Below are 24,171 nucleotides of genomic sequence, written 5' to 3' on the forward strand. Positions count from 1 at the left end.
CCAGTGCAAAGTAAATGATTCACTTCTGCTAACAATAAAGGATGCACAATGTTAATGTCCACCCATTTATGTGTAACTGATTTTTATGTGTGAAAGACATATGACTATCTAAGTGACAAGGGCATGGGATGACTGTACCCAAACTCACATTACCTCTAGACTGCTTCTTAAAGTCCTGCATTAGAACAATGCCGGGCAAAGGCTCTTTCCATCAAGGCTGAGAAAGCGAGTGGAACTCCTAGAATACACATGATAGAAGAAGAGAACAACTCCCGCACATTGCCTTTGACCTCTGTATGCATGCGCACAAACAAACAAATAAATACAATTTTTTACTTTAAAAAGCTAAACCTTTAAATTTGGTAATTTCCAAAGATGTTGTCCTGTTGTCTTTTAGCCTATAATGTGACAGTCACAGCTCAAGTAGAATGGCGGTCACAATAAAGCAACTCAATTTAAAATTAAGTGATTTATTAATGTACTCTGGGCAGAGGTCATTTCTACCCTCCACCTACTCCTAATTAGCCTTGATTTTAACTTGATAATTACCAGTATTTTACCTGAGGATGGATTGTTTGTTATTTGTGGTTCACATAAAGATTACATATCTTCTTATTAAAAATACCCTTGCTTGGGTATTAGTTAGCAACAGCTTACTGAAGTTGGACTAATAGGTTAGCTGCCTGAGTTATCTTTAAGGTGTTTGGGGATTCCTTTGTCACAAAACATCTCCTCTAAGATCCTCTAGGATTATCTTTCAAACTCCATTAGAAAATCATCCCGCTGAGGAAGGCCCTGTCTTCTAAACCGACTATAAGACTTCTAAGAGATTGATAGAAAAAAGGGGTAGGCTCAGGTTACCCAGCCTTCAAAGCATGGATTGCAACATTGTTAAGCCAGAGACAACACAAGGATCTACGTCTTCAAGGAAAAAATAGGTCAAGTTTTAGAAATGTTCAGTATAAAGCATGTTATTAGCTGTACTTCCTAACAAAGATGGCTGGACACCAAGGCAAGAGTAAAGCTTAAAAACTCAAGCACCAAGTTGTAATGACTGAAACGGGGTAGTGAAGGATACTGAAAGTAAATATGATGTGAAAATAATTATAAATAATTGTTTTATATACATAAACACAGAAGCCTTTTTATTTTAAATGCAACAAAAAGTTAAATACATATTTATTTAAATTATTTCAGAAGAGCTATGTTTTAATATGTAAAGAAACTCATATAATGGATAAGAATAATACAAAGGCTCAAATATAGCTGGGAAAAAATAAAAAAGAAGACAATGCATATAAAAGGAAATAGTACACTAGAAATTAAAAAGTGGGATACCGAAATATTCATGATAGCTACAAAGAAACACAAATTAAAGCACAAATATATTTTGGAAAAGTGTGTCTATAAACTGTTCATTAGAGTAAAGAAAAATAAGGTGGTATTAAAATGAATAAAGAAACAACGTGGCCATATATATCTTAAATATATTTGATCCAATAATTCAATTTGGGAAATATATCGTAAGTGATCAAAAGCAAAAGGTTAGGGATAAGGACCAAATATATCCATTTCTGCCTTATTTTCTTCTGATAAAAAGTGAGATAAAGCCGGGCGGTGGTGGCGCACACCTTTAATCCCAGCACTCAGGAGGCAGAGGCAGGCGGATCTCTGTGAGTTTGAGGCCAGCCTGGGCTACAGAGCGAGATCCAGGAAAGGCGCAAAGCTACACAGAGAAACCCTGTCTCAAAAAACAAAACAAAACAAAACAAAACAAAAAACAAACAAAAAAAGTGAGATAAAAAGTGGCATGTTGAACCACATACGCATGGCTGGGAAAATAACAATAGTCTCTCTTAAGCTTTATTCTATTATGACGTATGTGTATAAGTATATGGTGTCTGTGGAAGAGCGCGTGTGTGCACGGAAGGCAGAGGGCACTTGTGTTGCTGGTTTTCTCTGACAAACTTTATGGAGGCTCTGGGGAGTGAACTCCTGTTGCCCAGCTGGCATGGCAAGGGCCCTGACGTGTTGAACCTTCTTGCCTTCATGTGATACAGTCTCTTAAAGAGAGTAGGAATATAAAAATCACTTACCGAGCTTGTAATGACACTGGACAATATCCATGCTAATGTTGCCAGAAAAAGGGCAAGGGGAAATTGTGATAGCATAATATTAACTACGAAAAGCAAGTCAGTCACTGCAAAACTAGAAATTAATACACTAAAACATTAATGGTTGTTTCAGTTTTTAGTGGTGGAAGTTAGATGAAGTTTTTAAAATTGAAACTCCTTATATTTTGAAAATTTCCTGCATTAAAAGTGTATTTTTTCATATTGGAAATGGTAAAAATGATTTTTTTTTTAAATTAAGAACATGGAAAAGACAGAGGACCAGAATCCTAGCCATTGTTTCTCAATGCAGTTTGCTCATAAGAATCCGCCACATTTGGGGAAGGCCAAAATTAACAGGCTAAACTAAGACAAGTGGCACTGAGAATTCCCAAGATTCTTTTTCTTAAATTTTCTCATATATGTGAAAACTTTCCTCATTGTATTTCTAATAAAAGGAAGGGAAGAGGGAAAGAAATAAAACAGAACTACATATGCACTTGAAATAGGATGAGTGAGGCACGAGATGCCCTTTGTTTTGCCCATCAACTGCTTGTATACCCTGGATATACTTTTTCGATAACTGATGAGTTCTTCAAAGCCTTAAGGAGAAGATCAAAGATCTGATCGTAACTTCCCAGAGTAAACACTGGCTATAGCTACTTGAAGAAGACAGAAGCAGGCAAGAACAATTAAGGACTTAATCGTTGTACCTCAGAAGAGTTTAAGTTCCTAGAAGTTGGAATTGTACCTTTTTAATGCTGAATGAAAGCACAGCACAAGTAATTCAGTGAACTCAGAGACTAAATTCCGTTAATGTCATTACTTCATATTTTAAAATCTATCCGGGCAAATAGAAGAACTTTAGCAGGGGAGTCATTTCCATTTTGATCCTTCACTTATAATCGTTGATTACTGTGTAGTGGGCACTTTGTTAGCTGCAGATGACAAACAGGTGCAAATCTGCTTAGGCTCTGTTTGTGGGGTAAGGAACTTAGGGCTGAAAAATCATTAGAGTAATGTTAGCACATCAGCTTTTGCAAACCAAACTGAACTTATTCATCTAAGGGAACACTATCCATTTCAGAGAAATACTCAAGGGAACTCTGTGCCAATCGATGCCAATGAGTCTGCCAAGAAATAAGATGATTTAAGATATATACATATAGATATATGTTTTTAGAATCTACGGAAATACACCTTCAGTTGAATGATGCCAATAGTAAACCTTGCTGTTTAGTAAAACTTCCTAAAAGGTTAGAAACAAGAGGTAGTCTAGCATGCTAGTAGACAATATGGATGTTAGTATCAAACTGAATTCAAGAGTCTCTGGTCTTTGGATGTCTCAAACTCTTTGGTCCCCTTGACCCTCACCCCTTAGTTTCCAGAGCAGTTGTGGCAACTGGCAGGAGAGTGGGTAAGTTATGGTTGTCTAACACTGGGAAACTTATTTTTCTTGAGACTCAAATTCCTCGTTTGTAAAATAACTTACTGAATGAAAAGCAGTTGCTTAGTATCTGAATGGTTAAATTCGAAGGTGGTTACTTGTGCTCTTACCGTTGTTAATGTACTAGTGGGTAATTTTAATTAAGAGTTTCAGTTCAAAATGAGATGTGAGCTGGGCATGGTTGTGCACACTTGTAACACTTAGGAGATAAACTCAAGATCAGGAGTTCAAATCCAGCTGGGCGTGGTGGTAGCGCACGCCTTTAATCCCAGAACCAAGGCAGAGGCAGCCGGATCTCTGTGAGTTCAAGGCCAGCCTGGTCTACAAAGAGTTCCAGGATAGCCAGAGCTACACAATGAAACCCTGTCTCAAAAAAAAAAAATTAAAAGTCAACCTGGGATACATAGTAGGACTATGTTTCAAAAATCATGATAAATAAAATAATATGAATAGCTTTCTTACCCCCTTAGCAATTTTTTTTGTCAAGATGACTCCTAAAGGGACTTTCTTTAGATATTCAGTTACCATTCAGTTGTAGCAATCCTAGTGTGTATCTAGCTCATTCTTATCTCAGTTTATAGCCAACCTTTTACCCTCAGACATCAGCACTAAGAAATTCCTGATGTAAATATAACATTATCTTTAAAAGTTATTTTTTTACTCTTGGCAGTGTTCATAAAAAGCATCATTTCCTGTTTAGTTTTTTCAATTGCTTTATGACTCACAGACTTTGAACCTGCCTAATCTCAAATGAACTTTCTCTTGAGAACAAGGTTAAATCAGTTCAAAGAGCCTGTGTTCGCTCATTTCTGTTTTTCCAGTTTTTGTATTATTTCAGGTGATATATCTATTTAAAATATACTTCCATGAGCAAAAAGCATTGTTCTAGTACATGGATTCATTGTTGAATACATCTCATTTTGCAATTGAAGTGTGTTAGTAAGTACTTTTCTGAAAACGTTTGCCTGAGGGTTTCCCTCACTCATTCAACAATGTTAACAAGTGAGAGAGTACCTCCTAGATGCTCTCTATATGCTGCCCTAGAGTGCACAGTGTATCGTGACAAGCAAACAAAAGCCTCTGCTGGGGTATAGTTGTTCTTGCATCTAGGCAATGAGACTGAAGCTTAATAAGTGATTCAGTGTGTTCAAAGACGGAAAGTGAGCTGGGGACAATGGAAAGGGGACGGAGACTGGTGGCAGTAGGTAGGGAAAGAGGCCAAAGTTGAATATGGTCAGGGGAGACCTCACTGAGGCTGTGGCACCTAACCAAGACAGAACAGAGCTGCAGGGAGTTTTGAGTGGTGCAGTTAACATTTTAGAAGTCTTCAGAAATGAAGACTTTTACCCTTGTTTAACGTGGTTTCTACTATAGGATGTTTCTCACATACCAGTGCTTCTCAATGTTGGGGCTTGGAAAGAACATGGAGATCATCTTTTGCAGTCCTGCATTCCGCTGAGTCTCTGAAGTGCTAAAGAACCAGTGCCCCACGGACAGGTAGGAAGGTGGCCTTGTTAACAACATAGGCTCTGTGACTTGGAGCTTGCAGTTCTAATGGTCAGGTTTCAGCCTGGCAAGTGTGGGTACGTGTTGGAGGGAGAGGGCAGTACTGGTCTATGGCTGTTTCCTTTTCACATCAAGTTTCTCTCATCTTGACTCTACTGTGCCATTAATCAGCTAAGCCAACCCATTTTCCTTGCCACTCCTCAGGATCCCCTAGAAAGGCTGTCAGGACAGGAACGTAGACTATAAGGCAATCTATTCATCTTTCTAGCATCTGCCTGCCGTGTCCCTAGGATTCCAAGTCTGGATAATTATGGTCAGAAGTTTATTTTAATGTACAATATTTGAAAAAGAGTGAAATAAATGTTTCTCATTACAAGTTGCATTTTTAGTCTAGTGATAAATTATGTCTAAAATATACAAAATAATATTAACATAGAAAATGAAGGATGATGCTAGTTACAGTACTCTAAAATAAATTATAAAACCTATAATTTATTCTATGACTGTCTTGAGGTCATAGATAAATTCTGATTCTTATCTTTCCAAGAGGGGAATTCTGTAATTCTGCCAAATATTTGAGTGTGAAGTCTCTATTGTTTGACATAGTATGCACACATCAAACTGCAGTATGTTCATGTTTTTAAAAAAAGCTTTATTATACAGTTGATAGTCTATCATGTGTGTTCCACTTTATGTGACCACTGCATGTTACAATCAGATAGTTCTCACCAAACCTGACACGTTGTCCTTAGAGTCAACTTTTTTCTTATTCTCTATCAACCTTGTTGTTGCTTGAAACAATACAATGTACAAGTTTCTGATGTATGGGGCTGGAGAGGGGCCTGAGTCAGGGGTGCTGGCTGTACAAGCATGGGGACCTGAGGTTGATCCCCACACTCACGTAAAAAGCTAAGTGCAGAGCGGGCATTGATCATGCCTGAACTGGGGGAGTGAAGACAAGAGGGCCTCTTGGGGTTGGTGGCCAGCTGGTCAAGAGGGATCAGCGAGCTTCAGATTCTGTTGACTCGGTCTCAGGAAATAAGGTGGAGAACAATTTAGGAAAACACCCAACCCTGATCTCTGGATTCTACATGCATGCACACACACACGTTCCCTTAATCTCCGAATTCCACATATGTGCACACACCGTGCCACTTGCATGTATGTCCACATGTATGTATATGCACACCTCTCCCACACAAAGTTATATGGTGGAATTTGCTGCTTGGGTGGCATAATGGCATTCAAGCATTGAACCTACCCAAAGATAACTCTTAATTCTGTCCCAAACTGTGCTTCCCTTTTAGCATGCACCCATAAGCACATGACACCATCATCTATCTGGTGTCAGGATCTTTGACTCCTCTTTCTTCCTCACTCTGTACATCCAGTTAGAATCCACTATATTTTAAAATAATAGCACTAATTGTCCTAACCACTATAACTACCATGCTCTTTTGGGCTACTTTAAGAGTATCATAGCCAGAGATGGTGACATATGCCTATAATTCCAGCATGTAGGAGCTAGAGGCAGGAGGATCTGGAGTTCCAGTCCAGCTTGAACTACACAGTGAAATCCATTCCTAAAACAGAAAAACCACAATACTTCTTTTTTCTATATCCCCTTTAGTCTTCTAATTCTTTTTCTACATAATAGTGGAAGTTATTTATAAAATACATACAATACAATATCATGCTCCTCGAGCAATGGTTCCTTGTTCTCAGGTTAAATTCCAAAACTCTATATGATCTGCCTTCTCCTTGGTTCTCTAACCTCAGTCCATTTGCCTTTCAAGATCCAACCAAATCATTAGAGTTTTGCTCTGAACTCAGTTATTGCTATCTTCTCTCCTGATACCATCTTTCTCTTCTTTCCTGTGACTCAGCACATGCAGTCTTGTACACACACACACACACACACACACACACACACACACACACACAGAGGAGTGGGGAGGGGGAGAGTTGCATCCTTGGCCTTGTCAACTAGCAAATAGAGATTCATTCTTTAGGCTTTGTTGAAAACTCACTTCTCTAGGGAAACGTTCCCTGTACTCAAATAGGTTTGGTCCAACTGATAGCTCCCAATTCATGAAGTACCTTGTACTTCTCTCTCCTACTACGTTTATCACAAATTGCACTTCTAACATTACAAAATGGATCTTTCCTATTGAATTATGAGCTTTGTAAGGGCAGACCATCTCTGTTTTATCTATTTCTGTTTTTCAACATAGGAAGCATATAGTAGGAACTCATTGAGTAATTACCAAATTAAGGAACGACTAAAGTGCTGTGAGTCTCCTCTTGTTTTCCTTTCTCTATAGCCTACTGGTCACCTATGTTTAGGTCATCATTCTACACTTTAGAATAATATCGCAGAGACAGTGGGAGAACATGATCACTATCATTTGACATTCTCGAAGGATTCCTCTTTGAGAACATGAATAAAATAATATATCATAGCTTTTATTTTGTAATGCTTAAAGCACATCTGTATTCTTTGGTTTACAACTTTTTATATGGTGTAAAAAATTGAGAAATGATGTTTAATGAAGGAACTGTTTTCAATTTATAACTTTACAACACATTTTAACTTTTTCATAGCATGCTACAGGTGATTCCCTCATCACAGATGTAAGAACTTTATAACTACAAAAATTTAACACATATTCATTGGTTAATTGTAGTGAATAATCTGGCTATAAGGAAAAATAAGTTTTTAGGTTTTTTGTTGTTGTTTTTTGGAGACAGGGTTTCTCTGTGTAGCCCTGGCTGTCCTGGAAGTCTCTCTGTAGACCATGCTAGCCTTGAATTCAGAGATCCATCTGCCTCTACTTCCTGAGCTCTGGGCCTAAAGGCATATGCAACCAAACCAGGCTGTAAGTCTTTGTTCTCAGAGGAGTGTCTATTGCACTGGAGAAAAGAAAGTAATAATGTTAATAATACTGACCACTAAGTTGAGTATTTTCTTAATTTAATCTTGATATAGACTATGGTTTTTTTTTTCATTTTAAAGAAGGAATTAAGATCCTGAAATAATTGAAATTTGAGTCAAGTATCACACAAAAATTGAAACTCTGTAACCCATATATTCTTTAGCTACTTTCTAATATTTCCTCAGGTTCAGAATCAGAGTTGAGATTTTCTTATTTATAACATAGTACTTAAATGCAAAACCATCTGGAGTCTGAATTTCTCCTTTTGATGTTTTCCTCATTAAATATTCATTTAAATGCATCTATATTTGTGGTGATTTGAATGAAAATGTTCCCCATAGGTTCATAGGGAGTGGCATTATTGAAGTTGTGGCCTTGCTGGAGGACATGTGTCACTGTGGCTTTGAGGTTTCAGAGGCTCGAGCCAGGCCTAGTGGCTCACTGTCTCTTCCTACTGCTTGCAGATTCAGATGTAGAACTCTCAACTCCTTCTCCAGCACCATGTCTGCCTCTGTGGCACCATGCTTCCTGCCATGATGGTAATGGACTAAACCTCTGAACTGTAAGCCAGCCCCAATTAGTTTCCCTTTATAAGAGTTGCTGTGGTCATGGTATCTCTGCACAGCAATAGAACTCTAACTAAGACAATATTGTAGTTTGAAGTGTATCACTTTGTTGTTGGAAAGAAACTTCAAATTTTCTTCATCAACATGCCAAAGAAAGCTATTCAATATCATGAAGACTTCAAATCATCTTGAAAAGCAGTTGTTATTGTCCAAAGTAAAATTTGGCTGGCCAGTGAATAAAATATTGTACATTAAAATAGTTTGATGAGTAGGTTTCTGAGTTAATTACTGGATAACTCAATACTCCAGGTGGCCTTGGAGCCTGGTAAGACAGGCAACTAAACCCAGAAAGGTGTTGTCCTAGTCTCTAAAAGGAATGTGTGATTGCTGGCAGTCTGGGGTGAGGGTGTGGACCTTAGTCTAGGTGTCAGTGTTGTGCAGTCTCATATAGTCATTGATGTTCTGTGGAATATAAATCAAGATAATGCCTTGTGTGCTGATTCATGATTCTAAGTATTCTAGATAAGTAGAATGCTTACCTAAAGACATACCAAGACTTACAGAGCTAGTAGAAATATATGTAAATTCTCACATTTATATTTGGTGGAAAATCACATGTCCTTTCTAGTTGCACAGTGGGCAATCACTTGCCGCCATGGGCATAAAGGTAAGGGCACATCTTACATGAATGAGTATCCATGACATACTAAAAACACAGAAAAATGACTAAGCTTTTGAGTCTGACCAGTCCAGAGTCTATCTGTTGGACTTCGATTTCTCTTAGATTTTTTACTATTTTAACATATAATGATCCTGTATGTTTTATCCTGGCAATCTTATGTTGTAAATATTCTAGAGTATTTCCATTCTGATTCACTATATGTAGGTTTAAAAGCAAACTGTCTAAAGACAGTCTATTTTCTGGTTCATTAGGCAAACTTTACCTTAGCTCTTTGGAACAGAGGACAACTTCTTTCAATACAATCATTTTGGCCCTTTGCAGTTTATTTTTCAGAAATTTCTAGATTGGGTTATGGCAACCTTATTATTTTAAAAATGTCTTGCCTCAGATATAAAAACTGTTTCCTTAGTAAAACCAGCATCTACAAAAGGGAAATTACCAATGTAGAAAGGTTCCTACTTTTCTATGATCCTGTAAAAATTTCATTTCCTTATTTCTGAGATCTTAACAAAATTTAATATCTTTTTTCCTTGATCTTTGTTTTGACCAAACAATTCTAAATAATTTTACTTCATGAAGCTAGATTTCTTCTCCCAACCAAAAACTTAATAAATGAAAACTGAAGTGTGATACTTACATTTTGCAGATTACAACATTTCTTAGTTTATGCCATTAAGTTCATGAGTGACCTTATATCACAAATATCAGACTAAAGATATTCAAGGTATTTGTTGAGTAAGCAGAGTGCTGTAATCTAACATAAAACACACTAAGATGTGTTAAGACTCATCCTTTTTGTCTTTTTATTTTTATTTGTTTCTTATCTGTCACACTGTAACTCAATAAAGAAAGAAACTTAGTACCCTGTCCAGCTTTATAATCCTCAAAAGTCTATGCACACAGTACAGACCCTCATAAACACTGCCTGAATTAAGCTGTGTAGTATGTCTAGCTGACAGAAGGTTAACAGAGGTCTAGGAATGAGGAAGGTAAATATGAAGATTCTCTAGAACAACTTACCTTATTGGACTCCTTGCCTGTTATCTCAGTCCCTTCTCATTCAAAACCAACCTTACTTGTACTACTATAAGGACAAATCTGACCAGGAAATATTTCATTGGCCTCCAAGAACCTAAGTGCTACTCCGAACTCTTTGCATGATACACAGTGGCTCGTGAGTTTGGGTTTCCATTTCCTGTTTCTGTGGTAGGATACCTGAGTGCAGGAGGCCATAGAATTATACAGCAGGTGACAACTAGTGTTTAATAGCTTGACCCACCAGATGAATAACTCTCTGTTGGGGAGCCCCACTAGGCAAAGTCCGTGGGGTCATTGGCTGTGGAAACTGGTTGCTTTCTGTCTGTAACTTTCTCAGGTGCCACCACTCACCTCCATAAAAAGAACAGCTGTGGGGTTCCTTCCACAGCCCATTGGTAGTGTGTTTTACATCTTTGGGCCCACTTATGGCTGTGGATGGTCAGGAAGATGATTTCTGTTTAAGCTGTATAATTCTGATGATTAGAAATAATACTAGAATATTTTTCATAACTGACACAGGAAAGTAACAGTATTCCCAGTCACAAAGACAGCTAATTTTAGATTTCAGAACAAATTTAAAACCAATTAGCTGCCCCTGCAGAGAATACACAAAGACAAGTTCCCAGGTGTTTATTGCTGAAGCAAGGTCAAAACTGAGACAACTTTGGTAGACATAACCCGAACCCTCTGCAACAATTGACTTTCTGCATGTACCCCAAACACTCAAAGTTCAGCCAACTACTGTTATTGTTAAATCCTGAATTTCAATGTCATTCTCTGTCTAGGAACACTAATGACTAAGGCAACATGCTTGGCCAAGTGTTGCTCACTGGCCAATCAGCAGGACCTTCCTAGCCTGAGAAAAACTGTGTGACTTATCATGTGTTATGAGAATGGGTCAGATCCTGAAAACGTAACATGTAATTGTCCAGAGTTTGGCTGTGAGAGGAGAGGGAGGAGTTAGGGAGTGTGTGAGTGAATGTGTGTGTGTACTGAAAAGATGTAGCTGAATCTGCAGGAGCAATGTGAGAGAGTGTGCTGAAAGAGACTGTGTGTGTGTGTGTGTGTGTGTGTGTGTGTGTGTGTGTGTGTGTGAGTGAATGTGTGTGTGTGCTGAAAAGATGTAGCTGAATCTGCAGGAGCAATGTGAGAGAGTGTGCTGAAAGAGACTGTGTGTGTGTGTGTGTGTGTGTGTGTGTGTGTGTGTGTGTGTGTGCTGAAAAGATGTAGCTGAATCTTCAGGAGCAATGTGAGAGAGTGTGCTGAAAGAGACTGTGTGTGTGTGTGTGTGTGTGTGTGTGTGTGTGTGTGTGTGACAGAGAGAGAGAGAAAGAGCTGTGTGAAGGAGCCGCTGCTATGTAGAGGAGCTGTGTAAAGAGCTAGCTGTGAGTGGGTGTTAGAATGTGTGTTTAGGTGCAGAGGAAGCTGAGGAAAGAGAATGAGCAGGTAGGCAGGAGAGAAAGCAAGAGAGATTTTCAGAAAGAGATTCTGAGATGTATGTATGTAAAGAGAGATATATAGCTATATGTAAAGAGATGTAGCTGTATGGAGACAGAGATTTTCAGAAAAAGAAACTTTTAAGATGAAGTAAAAGAGAAAGTTACCATCAGAAAGCATGTGTGTTTCCTTATTGTTCCTTCAGATAAAAAAGGTCTAGCCCTCAGATAGATAAGAATTTTTCCTAAGCCCTTGCTGCATTCATGGATTTTTTGCATATCTTGGGTAGCTGGAATCTGGCCCTACAGCTACCAATACCTGAGAGCCAGGGAAAAGAAACAGAAAATAGCATGTGGGCCAATCTATACATAAACTTGATCACATCTCTTCTGCAAAACCCTCCTTGCTTAATATGCCATCCCAGAGACCTTAAAGGAAGGACAGAGAGACTACCATGTGGTTCAGCACCACCCTGAAATAGCCTTCCTTTACTTAACAGTTTAAGACTTTAAAATAACCAACAAATAATAATTTACCATATACAGGAGACAAATAAGCCAGTTTTCCTGTGTTATCTGTCCAACTGCAGCTCCAATATCCTCTGCCCGTCTTTGCTAATGTTGGTTGTACGCTTTGCTTAAAGTGGTGTTTTGCTTTCTCTTTTCTTTTTTTAAGCGGGTACAAGGAGCCTAAACAAGAGGTTCTTTCCTCATTTTCTTTTTTATTAAGATTTTTTTATTCATTTTACATACCAACCACAGATCCCCCTCTCATCCCTCCTCTCCTCCAACTTCCCCTCCACCCCGTCTTTCCCCCAACTCACCCATCACTTCCTCAGAAAAGGTAAGGCCTCCCATGGGGAGTCATCAAAGCCTGGTACAATGTGGGAGCCCATTCTCAGGTTCCTCATGGCTTTACCCAGCAGGTCCGCATAGAGGATGATTAGGACCACGGGCCTGAGTGCAGGTGTCTGGGATGGTCTGCACTTGGCTGTGCTGGGGGAGGAGGTCTTTTGTGCCACCCCTTGGCGTCTCTATAAAAACCCTGGGGCAGAGACAGTCAGGGCCCGTTGGAAAAGGTTCCAGGCCCTCTCGAGGCTATCCTTTATTTTCTATCTGTTTATCTCCGCAAGATTCTCCGAAATAAATCCTTCTATCTAATATTTCCTGCTGCTCGCACTCAAGAAAACTCTGGGGAACTGTGGGGGTGGTTGGGTAAACGCCCCACAGTACAAGAGGGGTTTTTCTTATGTCCACAAGTGACCATTCTACTCAAGAAGTCCTTTTTTTTAAACCTCCTATGGTACCCATTAAATGTATCATGTATGTGAAGAAATGATGCATGTACTTTTTTTCCCACAGGGTCTCAAGCTAAAGATGATCTTGAATTTCTGGTCCTCTTGGCTCTGTCTTCTGAGTCAGTGCTGAATACTGACTCCATGGCCTTACGTGTGCTAGGCAGGCAAGTACTCTGCACACCTGCCACATCCCTACCCCATCAGTGTTTTGTTTGTTTTGTTGTTGTTGTTGGTTTTTTGGAGTTTTTTTGTTTGTTTGTTTTGTTGTTGTTGCTGTTGTGGGTTTTGTTTGTTTGTTTGTGTTTCGTTTTGAGACAGGGTTTCTCTGTGTAGCTTTGCACCTTTCCTGGAACTCACTCTGTAGGCCAGGCTGGCCTCAAACTCACAGAGATCCACCTGCCTCTGCCTCCTGAGTGCTGGGATTAAAGGTGTGCGCCACCACTGCCCGGCCCCCATCAGTGTTTTTAAATTATTGATATCAGTGTTTGTGTTTCTCACCTGTCTATCAAAACCTCAATGGAAGACAATGTTTTATTCATTTTTGCAACCACAATATAATGTGTGCACAGTGAATGATGAGTACATGAAATAAGAGGTAAAACTAGAAAAGAAAATTAAGGTTCATTTCACTGATTTAAGAATAATAATCAAGCACATTTTATGTGTCAAGTATATTTAGTATATTCGTAAACAAGGCATGAATTGTTCTCTGAAGGAGTTTATAGATTAGTGAGTAAAGATAAAAAGTAAACAAATACATGTGTGCAAAATATATTGAGATGGAGATAAGTGCCGTGGAGACAAAGCAATGAAAGAAAATAAGGACAGCCTTGCTGTTATTTATCTCTCCTCCCCTAATTAAAGCCTCCTCTTTTCATAGTCTTGCTTGAATCACTTGTACCTAAAGAGCCCAGGAATGTGAAATTGTATGCTTATAGCCTGATAAAGGCCTTGAAACAAGCTACTTGCCCTTTGCCCTACATTCTCCCAGATCGGGAAAGCAGTTAGAACAGACCCAGGCTACTTAAACATCTCGAACTAACCCCTGTAACCAGAGGTTGTAAATCATGATACCAAGGGTAGAGACCATAGGAGTTGTAGACCCTAACCCTAAGAATGCTTCCTGAGAGGACCTAAATCCCGATATATACTCTCTGCCCTGTGTATAAACTTTGGCTATAAAAAGATGCTTGTAGCCCCTCATCGGGGTCACAAAGTCGAGTAACTCTCCATGACCCTAACTAGTTAGAAGTTGTTTTTGTTTCCCATGGTGCTTTTAACAAAGTGGCTTCTGGTTTATAGACTTTGGTGGTCTGCTCCCTGTTATTTGTGCAATTCCAGGACCCAAGAGTATCCTGCTATTCCATCTATACTGCCCCGCCATGGTCTCTTTTTACTTTCCTGACTTCTGAAGTTGCTTCAGGATATGTAATCTCTTTAGAAGATTTGGATATAGGAACTGCAGATAAAAGATACCATGCAATGGTCGATTTGGGTTATCTTACTCAATATAATCTTTTCTAGTTCCATCCTCTTACATCAGAATGTCTTTCCTGTAGGGCAATGCTTATGTTTTCTTCTGGTAGTTTCATTTTTCACATTCAGGTCTTTGATTCGTTTAGAGTGACTTGTTGTGCAAGGTGATAGATATCTGAGCTGACAATGTTTCCCCCAAGAGCCATAGACTATCTAAAAACCCCCCAAATCAGGCATGAGAAGCCTCTTTTTGAGATGTTGCTCAGGGTTGTCCAAGAGATCCCCAACACATTATGGGCTATTGCTGTTGCCTTGGTTGCCTCTCAAGATTGAAGTCTCTATTGCTGAAGACATCATTTTCTTTGGACCTAGGACCTTGTGGACCTGAGCTGGATCTAATCTGAAAGCCTCCTTCCTGAGGACTAGTGTCCATGATGCCAGACAGTACCATGCAAGCTTCCAAGGGAGGGCAGCAACCAATAGTCCTATCCAGCTATGATGCCTATGAACTACAATGACCAATGCTGCATAATAACCCCGTGGGAGCCCAGCTGGGAGACTGGCTCCCACATTTTACGACAGGGTACTCTTTAGGAGAGGGGGATAAGAGATATTAGATAGAAGGATAGAGGGGAGAGAAACAGATAGAAACACAGGATAGCCTCGGGAGGGCCTGGATCCTTATCCACCAGCCCCTTCTGTCTCTTCTAAAGGGCTATTTATAAGAATGACAAGTGGTGGAGCAAAGACCTCCCCCTAGCTCAGCCAAGCATAGACCCTTCCAATCACCTAGTAACCATGCCTGTGGTCAAACAATCCTCTAATGCAGCTCTGCTGGGTAAAGCAAGCTCAGATCTTACTAGGAAACCTTTGTGGGCCTCCACAAAACCCTAAGGGTGTAATACTGGCACACATACCTTTGCAATAACCAGCAGCTTTCTAACTGGACTTAAGGCCTGCTCAACAAGAAAGAGTACTGTGCCTAATACCATAAACCTAGCCAGCTACCTGAGGCTGTTGCAGTCAAGGATTTTGGAGAAGAATCTACAGCTACCACTTTACTAAACCAGTATAATTCTAACTACATTAGAATCATACCCGCAGATAATGTAAGTCTCACCCTTCGTCAAAGAAACATCCTATGGCAGGATTGAGACCATTACAGAAAACCACAACTGATCAAAATGCCAAGAACAAATAACTGTGTAATGCTCAGCCCCAACTGATACACCTGTAACATAACTAAGGCTTAGGGGTCACAGCTGCAGAAGTGGTGGAAAGACTGCATGCACTAGATGAACATGAGGTCTGCTGTGAGATTGCTTCTCATGGAAATGTGAGAGAAGCTACACCCGTGATCTACATCAAGATGGCTGCCTAAACAAGAACTGAACAAGAAAGATACCAACAGACATAAAAAACATGGAGGAGCCTCATGGGCCCTTAACCCTACACAAAGAGCTACAAGCAACTAAGAGGTCCCCAACTGGTTATCCAATATCAAGTGGTCAGTCCTGAAATTACACACATATAAGTAGCATTATAAAAATTGAACAGATTGTACTTAGGAACACACACACACACACACACACACACACACACACACACACACACACACACACACACAAAAGAAATAGAGGCCATGGATTTGAGATAGAGCAAGGGGAATACATTGGAAGGGTTGGAGGGGGAGAACAGAAGGTGAAAATGTTGTAATTTTAATTTTAAAAAGAAAAAGAATTCAGAGGAAAGATGTTTACAATTTAAATTGTGTGCCAGAGTAAGTGACCTTCTGTTAATAAAAGAATGAGCCCTGTTGGTTATCTACAGTACACAGCTCAAAAGCTCTAAGGCAACAGCATCCTAGTCATATTCAAGGGTGAGTGGAAAGCCAGAGTGGATGAAACGGGGTGACCAAAAAGAAAGAACAGGAGATGATATTGGAGAAGGGATATGTTTATTAAATCCTGTACAGCCTGGTAAGTCATTGCAAGGACTATGAGGTTAACTGTGAAGGAAAGAGAAAATGCAGATTTGGGAGCAGAGCAACTACACAGTCTTACCAGTCTGCTGTACCGCCTTCACATGCTATCTAACACAAGTTGCAAATTTGTATAATAGTTGTTAAGATAACCTATTAATAAAACACAATCAAAAGGGGGAGGTGAGCAAGAAGTCATGTCAGATTCTCTAGTTTGGAAACTTGACAAGGTTTAGTTAATTTTGCACTGGAAAATGATTTTGGAATATAAACTATAAAAAGTAAAGGTCTACAAAAGCATCCAGATGGTGGTGATGGAAATCAAAGGAATAAGCAAAACTAACTTTATTTTTAACTCTTTTTAATTGAAGAGAGGGAGCCTAACAATTATCCCTGTGTTTAGCTGTGTTAATAAGTATGTTCGTAGTAAATTAGCAAATGAATACTATGAACTGGTAAATTAGCATGTTGGCCATTGCAGTATAAATGTAACAAGTTTTAAAGAAAGCAGATTTTTTTCGTGTGTGTGTGTGTGTGTGTGTATTGGGTACACTCACCCATGGGTATTTGTTCAGGCCAGAGGTTGATGTCAGGATGCCATTCCTGGGTTCTACATCTTGGTTTTGAGACAGGATCTCTTACTAAACATAAAGATTGCTATCTTGGCTAAACTAGCTGGCTAGCAAGAGCCCTGGGATCTGCCTGTCTTTCCAACCCAGGGCTGGGGTTCCTGGCATGCACCGGGCAGGTGGTGCTAAATTATATAGGAAAGCAAGCTGAGCAAGCAGCAGAAAGCAAGGAGTAAGCATTATTCCTCTGTGCACCTGCCTCAGTTCCTGCCTCCAGGTTCCTGCCGTGAGTTGTTGCCTTGGCTTCCCTAATGGACTGTGACCTGGGATATGTAAGCCAAATAAACCCTTTCCTCTCCAAGTTGCTTCGGGTCATGGTGTTTTATCACAGCAGTAGAAACCTTAAGTGAGATAATTAGTAAAAGAAGTTTCTTGAGATCTGCCAGCTTTGTAGTATATTTAAATAGCTCAAGGCCTTACATGTTTGCTATCTGTCACTTAAGTGAAAATTCAAGCATAAGCAGGATAATTTGCACCCAAGCATTCTTATTAGTCTTTAGAGCCAGGAAAGATAATACAGTTTCAACCATTGGAGAGTCTGGTGCATCAGGATCTCTTGAACACAGGAACTGGCAATATAGAGGCACCCTATCTAGCAAAACAAACAGACCTCAGCCACACAGGACATTACTGTCTCTTCTGAAATTTACTATGGGCTTTTAATGGAAATTATGGCTGAGGATTCTAAAACTTTGATGAGATACGTGCCAAGTGGAGAGTCTCACACGAGGGGAGAATTTTCCAGTAGCTTCAGCTGTTCTGAGTTAGGAAACACCTAACAAAGGCATATGACCTTATGAGCTAAAACCACAACCCTGGAAGGGCAGCAGAGTTTTTAGCACAGCTTGGTTTGCTATATGAGACTGCACCGTACAACAACCTGTTATCAGGGAACTAACGACTCAGGCTTTAAAGTAAGAAATAGTTTCTATCCACAGAGACAAAAACCAACCGACCAATGGAAAAAAAAAAAACCAAACCTCAGGTCATTAGTGAGACTCTAATGAAGTCTTGTGTGCATTTGAGTACTGCCAAATTATTGTGGACAGCACCCTGCCTGCACTGGATGTTTCAGCCACCCTCCACATCACCCAGGTGACCATTTCAAAACTCAAATCTGATCTTGTTAATCACTTCTTTCCAACCATCTCAAAGACTTCTTGTTGCTCTTAGGAGGGTGATGAAAATCTTAGTGTGATCAGTGAGCCTGTGAATAAAGCAAATCCTATCTCTAGGATTTTTAGCCTTGTAACCAGCCCCCTCCCTTACTCTGAGCTGCTTCCATATTAACCTCAGGCAGCATATTTCCTGGAGTCACAGGTCACTTGGAGATGTTATTCCTTTAACCTGGATACTTCCTCTCAGAAGCTCTTTCTTAGCTCATTTTCCTTTTTCCTTTACCTCAGCCCAATCATTAGCTCCTGCCCTGTCAACCCAGCAGGGCTGTGGTTTGTTAAACTTCAAAAGCACAATTGACTTGGTCTTTCCCAGAGCACCCAGATAATAACAGCTCAGCTGACATCTGGATTTCAACCTCAGGTGATTCTGAGCAGCAAACCAACCGGACTGTATACAGCTGACATCTGACATAGAGACCATCCAGCTAATGAATGGATGTGTGTGAGATACTGAACTGGTGAAACTTTGTATATGATGAAAACTAACAACCATAATGCACAGTCTTCCCGATGCCAAGAAGTAATTCAGAAGATAATAACATTATTATCAAGGTCAAGTTTGTGAGCCAGGATGTATTAAACATCACCTTGGGTAAGATCTGAATGATGACTCTCTAGTTAATTTCTTTTATTTATATTCACTAATTGACTGAAGTAAATATATTTGGCTAAATGTCTAAGTTGAGTGATGTAGTTAGTCAAGCTTGAAACATTAATCAGAGATTTTTGTGGATATAAGTTCATATATAAATAAATGTACACACATATATACATATATATGAATAAATTGACCCCAGGATTTCAAGAAAGAATCATTACTATCATATTCATGCATTTAAGCTTGTATATACCAAATTTACTGTGAACATTGTAGATTAATGCTAAAATAAAATTTTATTCTCTTGATTTTATAGATCTCACAAGAATTTTCTTAAAAATTATTTTAAGGTAATAATTACAATTTAGTCATTAGAATTAAGTTGGAATTTTCTTGTATCATGACTGAAAATCCCATTTAGAAATTGGTATTATTAGTTTTCCTAGTATTTTTTCCTATGTGGTTGCATAGGTGAAATGTTTGATTCTAAAGTTAAAACATAAATTGTGATAAGCTTGTTAATATCTGGCCTACAGAATTTTGTGCTTGAGGACTTTTATATGTTACATGTATAATTTTGTTTCTTTTGATGATGAGGAGAAGATTGGGGATAATGGTGTACAAGTAAGAATGATGTATCCATTAGCATCATAGGATTCCTAGAGGCTGGATTTAGTATCTATGTTTTCACATTCATCTAAGTGAATCTTATTTTTAGTGTGTATGTGTATGAAAGTGCTGTTTGTGTGGATGTGGATGTGCACCTGGGGGTTAAAGGTCAAACTTTGGGTATCCAGACATCTGTAGTTCCTCAGAAGCCCTCAACTGTTTTGTTTTTAATAGAGGTCTATTGGTCTAGATTTTGCCAGCCAGCCTTGGCTGGCTGACCAGCAAGCCCCAGGGATCTGCCTGCTCCACCTCCTCAGTGTTGAACTTACAAGTATTGCATTAAACCAGGTTTTAATTTTTTTTGAGACAGGGTTTCTCTGTGTATCCATGACTGTCCTGGAACTCACTCTGTAGACCAGGCTGGCCTCACAGAGATCCACCTACCTCTGTCTCCTGAGTGCTGAGATTAAAGGAGTGCACCCCCACCACCTGGCTTAAACCAGGTTTTAAAAATACGAGTTCTGGGGATTGAACTCAGGTTCTTTTAATGGATTTAAATATTATGCAAATACTCAAAGAGTGAATTGAAATATTTACCAAGAGAAGTTAAAAATAGTGTGAAAACTCATTGAAGTTCTATAGTAGGAGTATACTATATACTAGATGTAACTGATTTTTAATCTTTCATTTCTTGTTTCCAGATTAGTAATCTGGAAAACACTCAGACCATGTCACTCAAGGTACATAAGGGGGGAAATTCTTATCAAATGAGGCCCCCAAGTGGCAGTTTAATAACTGTCCATGTAAAGGCAAATGGATTCTTACCGTAAAAGGTTGTTAAGCAAGTATTTTGTCAACTGAACCCACTAAAAGCGATGGAAATTAACATTGTATCCTGGTAATTTAAGGTGAAATTTTACTGTTTTCAGCTAGAAATACAACTTTAGATTTCAAATGACATGAAAGTGCGCTTGATGCCTGAAATCCAGTCTCGCTTTACTTGTTCTAAAATGACTACTCACTTTCCTCCATGTGCTTCCCTTCCAAAGCTGCCAAACCAGGTTGCCTACAATTTAACTTCACATCTCTTCCCACCCTACACCTTTTTTTATAATATTTTTATTTTATAATTAATTTAATTTTACATACCAGGCACGGATTCCCCTGTCCTCCCTCCTCCCACCCCCAGCCTTCCCCCCCAATCCACCCCCCCATTCCCACCTCCTCCAAGGCAAGGTCTCCCCTGGGGAGTCAGCCCAGCCTGGTGGATTCAGTTGAGGCAGGTACACCTTTTTGAGACAGGTTCTTACAATGCAGCCTAGTATTCAATTTTATCTATGCCTTCCCCAGAGGCACAGGTCTCAAATGCTTTGTCCCCACCTGGTGGCTTTGTTTTGGAAGGTTGTGGAAACTTTGGGTGGTAGGACCTACTTGGAGGAGACAGGGCCTGAAGGGGGGCCCTCGTCTTATTGCTGGTAGATGTTTCATCACGCTACATCCTCTCAAATTTGATGTCAGCTTCAATGCTCTCCTACAGCCCCCACGCCATGAAAGTTCTGAAACACGGACCCAAACAAACCCTTCCTCCCTTTAACTGTCTGTCAGATGTTTTGGTCACAACACCACAAAGGTAATCAACAAAGCAGGGTATTCCTTCGACCTAAGTCATCAGAACTCTGGGATTACAAAAGCACGCCACCATCCTTTGCTCTAGAAATCCTCCTCGTCCTCTTCATTAATTAAAGGACACACAACCACCGCCCATCTAGAAATTTTCTTCATAATTAATAGTTTTGTACTCTATTCCTTAGACACTTACAAATTCAGGTTTAAAAATGATCTCCAGTTTGAGTTCTATTTGTCATTGCTAGTGCAGAATTTTGCCAAGACTGGCTGCATAGTCCATGCATCTGTTTTCTGGTGGCTAGTTCTGAAGTCATACCATTAGGCCAGCAAAAAAAGACAAGATGTAGCTCCTAGGAGGGGAACCTCCCGACAAGCATCTATGTCAGTTGAACAGATAGGGAATATTTGACGACATGCGTATTGACAAAATTACATACCCCTGTATGTGGAAACTTCACCTGCTTTTAGTCATGTGAAAAGTAAAGTTTATAGCCTAAGTTGTTTCATTTTAGAAATGCATAAATATTTGCTGTAGTAACTTGGTCAAGGTATGTATTTTCCCACATATATTTTATTTTAACATAATTACATTTAATAAAGAGGTGAGACTTTGTCCTGACGATTTTAGGTTTTCAAATTTTTAGAAATCTGAAGTCTGGACACAATGGTTTAAAGGCAGGTCTGAGGTGAGTGTCTAGAGGTCACAGCCTCAAGCCAAGATCCTCCCACAGGCAAGGCCGGAGAGAAAGTGGAAACTCTGCAAAGTGGTCCTTCCAAGCTGTGTTTCAGGCCTCCCAGGCAGCATTTCCCTCTGACCTTGGTCAAACCTCCCAAGGCTCACTAGCTGCTATCCAGTTCAGATCTCAGTACCCAGGCTGCACACTCACACAACACTCGTTCTTCTATGGCTGTGCTGGAGACTGACCGGGAAGATAAGGGGAAGGGAAGCAAGAATTCAGACCTAACCAGACTCATGCGATGTGAAATGCCACGGGCACATTCCCTGATGCCATGGTGTCGATCTTTGTCAGGCTCGACGAGGGCGTTGGGACAAAAAGAACCCCTCTTTTCTAGGTAATCACTTCCCAGCCCCCTCCCTGCACTCTGTCGTTCTCCTGCTGGGGCTAGGGAGGCTCCAGGACCAGGAATCTGTCGTGAAAACCTGAGACTTAGCCTCGTCAGGGGGTGCTTCGGACCAGAGTCGCTGTGGACCCGGCGCACGGAAGCCGGCTTTGCACCATCCGCACCAGCCCACCCGCTGCCTTGCAGCCCGCACACTGACGCCGCACGAGCGGGCTCCGCGGTCTGACAGCGGCCCACGCGCCGGGGCGGGGCTTGAGCGAGCGGTTTTAAAGGCGCCCGGGCGGGTCCCGCCCCCCGCCTCCCGTCATTGGCTGTCTCCTGCGCGGCCTCGTTCCCATAGGTGCAGGGGGCGGGGCTGCGTGCGACAGGCGTGGGGCCTCACCTCCGCGGCCCCGGCCCCGCTGGGAGCGTGACGCGCGGGTAGGCTTGCGGAGCTGCAGGCTCGCCCGCGCGCTCGTGCGGCGTCGCCGGGGAACCCGCACGCGCCTTCCCGGTGCACGGCGGCGGCGGAGGCGGGCGCGCGAGGGCGGAGGCGGCTCGCGCGTGCGTGCGTGTGTGTCTGTCTCTGTGTGTGTGTGCGTGTGTGTGTGTGTGTGCGTGCGTGGGTCCTGGGGGCCGGGCGCGGGTGCCCCATTGCCTTCCACACCCTGCCTGCTCCTCGGCTCCTTCCTCGGTCCCTCCCGCACCGGGGGTGGCGTACGGAGAGAAGGCCGCGCGCGCGCGCGGGGCACAGGTGTGCTCGGCGTGCGGGACCGCCGGAGACAAAGGGGGCGCGGAGGCGAGCCCGCCATGGCCTCCCGGAGCCTGGGGGGCCTGAGCGGGGGCCGCGGCGGCGGCGGCGGCGGCGGCGGCAAGAAGAGCCTCAGCGCCCGCAACGCTGCGGTGGAGAGGAGGAACCTGATCACCGTGTGCAGGTGCGGGGCTGCGGGCGCCGCGGGGAGGAGGGAGGTCCCGGGGCTGCGCAGCCGAGCTCGGCCTCTGCCCTCGCCGCGCCCCGCGTGTCCGTGGGGGAGCCGGGCGACGAGGCCGGGGACGAGCCTGGGGTCTGCCTGGCCAGGGCCCGGGTGGAGCCGGGAGGATCTGTTTTGACCGAGCCAGCCAGTGTCTGAGCAGAAGAGGGCGGAGCAAGAGCAGCAGCCAGCCGCTGGAGTAGTGGCTGAAGTCGCTCCATCGCCCCCAAATGCGAGTGCGCTCTCTTTTTCGGTTTTTGGCGGGTGGTCTTCACTCCTTTCATTCCGCGCACATCCGTGTCGAGTGTTTAAGTCTCCTCAACTACAGTACCAGTGCTGCTTGTGGGACTGTGTCTTCTTCCCCTGGCCCTAGGAAGCCCTCCAGTCAGTCATTTATTCGAAGATCCGCCTTTCCTTAAATGATTCCTGATTGTAAATGTATCTCTTCCTCTAGGAAATATAGCAAAAAATAACCACTACCTATACATCTAGAATTCAGAGGGAACTGATTTTGAATAAGCTGATATATTTTAAGTCTTATAAAAATTCTAGGCATCCATTTCTTAGGAACCACTCAGCCAGTAAGCTCTGTTAAAATTATTTTGTCCCATCATACTGTTTAATCATCAACCATGACAATTGCCAGGTAAATGATGAACCCTTTCCCTCCTCTGCGTTTTATGCCTGTATTTAAATCATTTTTCCTCCCGTAAAAGCGTGTCTAGCCTCTTAAGCAGATTGCAGATATATGTAGTAGGAGTTATATTCAATATTTAAGCAACTTTTAAAAAGTTGGATTTAATGAACGCTTATCTATCAGGAAGACCTCCACTCACAATTTGCATTATAAGTGGTAAAATAGTATGGACTTTATTTATTATTTGTGCTGTGTAGAATACAACCTTTTAGGACAGATAGGCTTTATTAAATTGAGGCAAATTTCTAAGTTAGGTACGTAGAAAAATAAGCTAGGTGGATAGTTTTATCTTTTTTCTTTCTTTCTTTCTTCTTTCAAGACAGG

General features: G+C 41.2%; 2 protein-coding genes across 6 annotated transcripts in view; one reads left to right on the top strand and one right to left on the bottom strand.

Moving 5' to 3' along the window:
* LOC128098531 (ATP-dependent translocase ABCB1) overlaps nucleotides 1-24,171 on the bottom strand; it is a 165,019-nt gene that overhangs the window by 85,795 nt on the left and 55,053 nt on the right. The window contains exon 1 of one of the 3 annotated variants that reach the window (XM_052719762.1): nucleotides 154-196. The exons of the other annotated variants lie outside the window; for them this stretch is intronic. Coding sequence (XP_052575722.1) covers nucleotides 154-181 — 28 coding nt within the window. The 5' untranslated portion in view covers nucleotides 182-196. Of the gene's footprint in view, nucleotides 1-153; nucleotides 197-24,171 lie in introns of those variants that run through there. 3 annotated transcript variants of the gene reach the window in all.
* Nucleotides 22,669-24,171, top strand: part of Rundc3b (RUN domain containing 3B) — a 162,510-nt gene continuing 161,007 nt past the window's right edge. The window contains exon 1 of one of the 3 annotated variants that reach the window (XM_052719766.1): nucleotides 22,669-23,114. In XM_052719766.1, coding sequence (XP_052575726.1) covers nucleotides 22,990-23,114 — 125 coding nt within the window. In that variant the 5' untranslated portion in view covers nucleotides 22,669-22,989. The remainder of the gene's footprint in view (nucleotides 23,115-24,171) is intronic. The other 2 variants (XM_052719765.1, XM_052719767.1) reach the window with 2 other exon arrangements.

This window comes from Peromyscus californicus, unplaced genomic scaffold, assembly GCF_007827085.1.
Source record: "Peromyscus californicus insignis strain IS unplaced genomic scaffold, ASM782708v3 Scaffold_6__1_contigs__length_162567912, whole genome shotgun sequence".
NCBI classification, from domain to species: Eukaryota; Metazoa; Chordata; class Mammalia; order Rodentia; family Cricetidae; genus Peromyscus; species Peromyscus californicus.